Genomic DNA, 3,038 nt, shown 5'->3' on the forward strand with positions numbered 1-3,038 from the left:
ACATTGGGTAACATCAACATTTACAAAAAACAGCATTGACTATAGAATGCTGAATTGGATATCACAGGCCACGTCTGGCCCAGGCATATTTCTGTTATACTGGCTCACAGCTCTCTGAGTCACTTAGCTCACCTGTGTAGCTCTTTTCCTATTACAGCAGCAGAGCAGCTTAGCTGTTAGTAGAGGCTTCGTAACCCACAGGGCCAAAGATATTTATTATCTGTTCCCGTCCAGAAACAATGCTGGTCCTTGATTTAGCCCTCTTTTGCTAGAATAGACATAAGTTTATAATTCTGGACCCTTCATTATTACTTTCACGGGCCTCAGGTTCTGTGCTTTGGTGACATACATGGACCATATGCTTTTACCCAAACCCATCACCTGGCATGCCTTCCCAGGCTCCAGGCAGCATTGCTTGCTTCAAATGTTCTTGGTATCCCCTTTTCACACAACCATAAGACATTGTGCTCTTTTCAATGTAAAGCCCTTGATATTAAGCTAGTTTTCTCAACTCATGTTCTGCTCTCCAAGCCCTTTTTAAAAGCTTTAAGTATTGAGAGTTGTTTATAATGTATCACTTACCCTAGCAATTAAGATATTTTTAAATATTATAAATTTTACATTTCACGGCAAGAGGCTCCAGAATCTGGGGAAAGCCTTTAATTAAACTACAGTGTTACTTAAATAAATTAGCAGATTAATTGCATGTACTTGTGGAGCACTTCCAATTACTTCCTTTATTGGTACTCAGGTATAAAATATGGCCAGGATTCTCATACAGCACAGGCCTCCACAAAAGCTTGAGTTGTTTGGACGGGATAATAAATGAAGCAGAACATAGGTGCAGAGAAGGCAGCAAATGACGACTGTGTTCTTCATTCTCTCCCACGAGGGACTGTACCTCAGTCTCATTATTTTCATCTGATACTAAAACCCCTTAAATGATATTTCCATTAAAGCACATTTTTTATGATGCATGTCATGGCCCCCTCTAAAATCCTCCGGTTGAACTAAATTTTTTTTTAAATAAAGGAATGCTGTCTTTATAAAATACATAGCAATCCTGGATGACAAAACACCAAGCTTTTGACTGCAGAACCAAGTATGAATAGCTACTATTTTTGTCATCATAATCTCTATCCAAAGTAGGTGTAAATCTGAGGAAGAAGGAATGATGTTATAATAGTATTTTTCCCATTATTTCAATTATTTTCCCCCGATGCCTCTTCTTTTTTTCCCATCTATATACTGTCTCATCTCTTTAGATAAATCGTTTCATGTCAGAAGTTTTTATCCTCTTATTATAAATTCCCATTGCTCTCTTACATTGTTCCCAAGAAATATGAATTTTGAGACTGAATAATGTATGCATTAGTCAGAGGTTGATTCACACTAAGACTCACACTAAGCTACAACATGCTTTAGACTCACAGGTTTCACTTCACTTTCACGGAGTCTGGCTTCCTCTACACGCAAACCAACCTACAACCCAAAAGATCTTATTTTTCTGCCCCATTTTAGCTGCGAGAGACAACACAAACAGAACCAAATTTTGGTTCCCAAGGCTGGGGTTATGCTGCCTTCCAGTGTGTAGCAGCAGAGGAGAAGGGTAATCAGCTTGAAAATCCCTCATTTTGTTTTTGATGATTGCCTCTCTGTTTCCGTGGAAACCAAGCCGGCAGCCACACAGTTGCCAGAATTGCATTTTCTTGTTTTCTTTTAAAGCTTTAAAGCATCAAAGAAAAGGTGAGGTTTTACGGTTGTCACTGTACCATCCGACTTATTTTCAAATAAAATTTAAACAAATATTTGTTGATGACCTGCTGCCTAGAAGGCACTAGGAGCGATGAGTGATGCGTTAAAGAAATGCTTTAACCAACTGAGTAAACTAACATTAGTTTCTAAGACCCAGTCAATTGTATGGTGGTCTTTTTTTTTTTTTTTTCAGTTCCTTCCTTTTATTAACTCATACACAACTACTTATCTTCTGGTTTGTTGAAGCAGTAAGTCAGACAACACTTGCCACAGTAATGTCTGTCAAAGTGGCTAGCCATGAAAACTCCAGCACCACATTCATCAGAAGGACACTCTCGACGAAGCCGACTGATTTTGCCATTTTCATCCACCTTATAGTATTTCAGAACAGCCAGCTTAACCTTCTTCCTCTTATGCTTATTCTTCTTGGGAGTGGTGTAAGACTTCTTCTTTTTCTTAGCACCACCACGGAGTCTTAGCACAAGATGAAGGGTAGACTCCTTTTGAATGTTGTAGTCAGACAAAGTATGGCCATCTTCCAGCTGCTTTCCAGCAAAGATCAGTCTCTGCTGATCAGGAGGAATTCCTTCCTTATCCTGGATCTTGGCCTTTACATTTTCTATAGTGTCCGAGGGTTCAACCTCGAGCGTGATGGTCTTCCCCGTCAGGGTCTTCACAAAAATCTGCATCTTGGGGGAGGCTCCACCTGCATTCGCAAAGAGAAGGATGAGACCCTACCGGGGCGGTGAGAGCGACCCGGAACGCCACCAGCCAGAGCCGGGCCACGGAGCACACACTCACCGCAGATGGTGGATCGGAAAGCGTATGGTGGGCTTTTAAAAAAAGAAATTGATAAATAAAGCTTATTTTTAAAACCTGTAATAAAGCATTAAATCTAGCATAATTTAGTAAGATGGATTTGGGGAAACAACTTGATTTCCACATCAGGCAGAATTCTCTTTCTCTTCCCGAGCATGAAGTCTGTGTGTCATGGGTGCTGAGAAGACAGTCTTTGCCTTCAGCAAGTAAACGAAAAGTAAGAGGAGCTTAAAAAAAACCTAAGAGGTCTTTTGAGAATTTGATGTACCAGCAAATTTAATAAGTATTTTATTTGAGGAGTGGTTGTGAAAAGATTGTCTGATCTCTTTTCTTATGGAAATTCACATTAATTGAAGCTTAAAGGCTTTGGCAGGGCCTGAGGATGCAGCTCAGTTAAGAGTTCTTGTTTAGCAAGCACGAAGAAGCCCTGGGTTCTGGCAACTGCACCTCTTCAAAGCGAGCAT

The 3,038-nt window shown here is 40.2% G+C and overlaps 1 protein-coding gene across 1 annotated transcript; it reads right to left on the reverse strand.

The window, feature by feature from the left end:
- Nucleotides 1–1,929: 1,929 nt before the first annotated feature.
- LOC129684008 (ubiquitin-40S ribosomal protein S27a-like) lies at nucleotides 1,930–2,568 on the reverse strand. Its single transcript, XM_055617075.1, has one exon. The coding sequence runs from the start codon at nucleotides 2,442–2,444 to the stop codon at nucleotides 1,977–1,979; it is 468 nt and encodes a 155-aa protein (XP_055473050.1). The 5' UTR covers nucleotides 2,445–2,568; the 3' UTR covers nucleotides 1,930–1,976.
- Between the last annotated feature and the right edge of the window lie 470 nt (nucleotides 2,569–3,038).

Source organism: Psammomys obesus, unplaced genomic scaffold (assembly GCF_907164565.1).
Source record: "Psammomys obesus unplaced genomic scaffold, mPsaObe1.curated_primary_1811, whole genome shotgun sequence".
Lineage (NCBI taxonomy): Eukaryota > Metazoa > Chordata > Mammalia > Rodentia > Muridae > Psammomys > Psammomys obesus.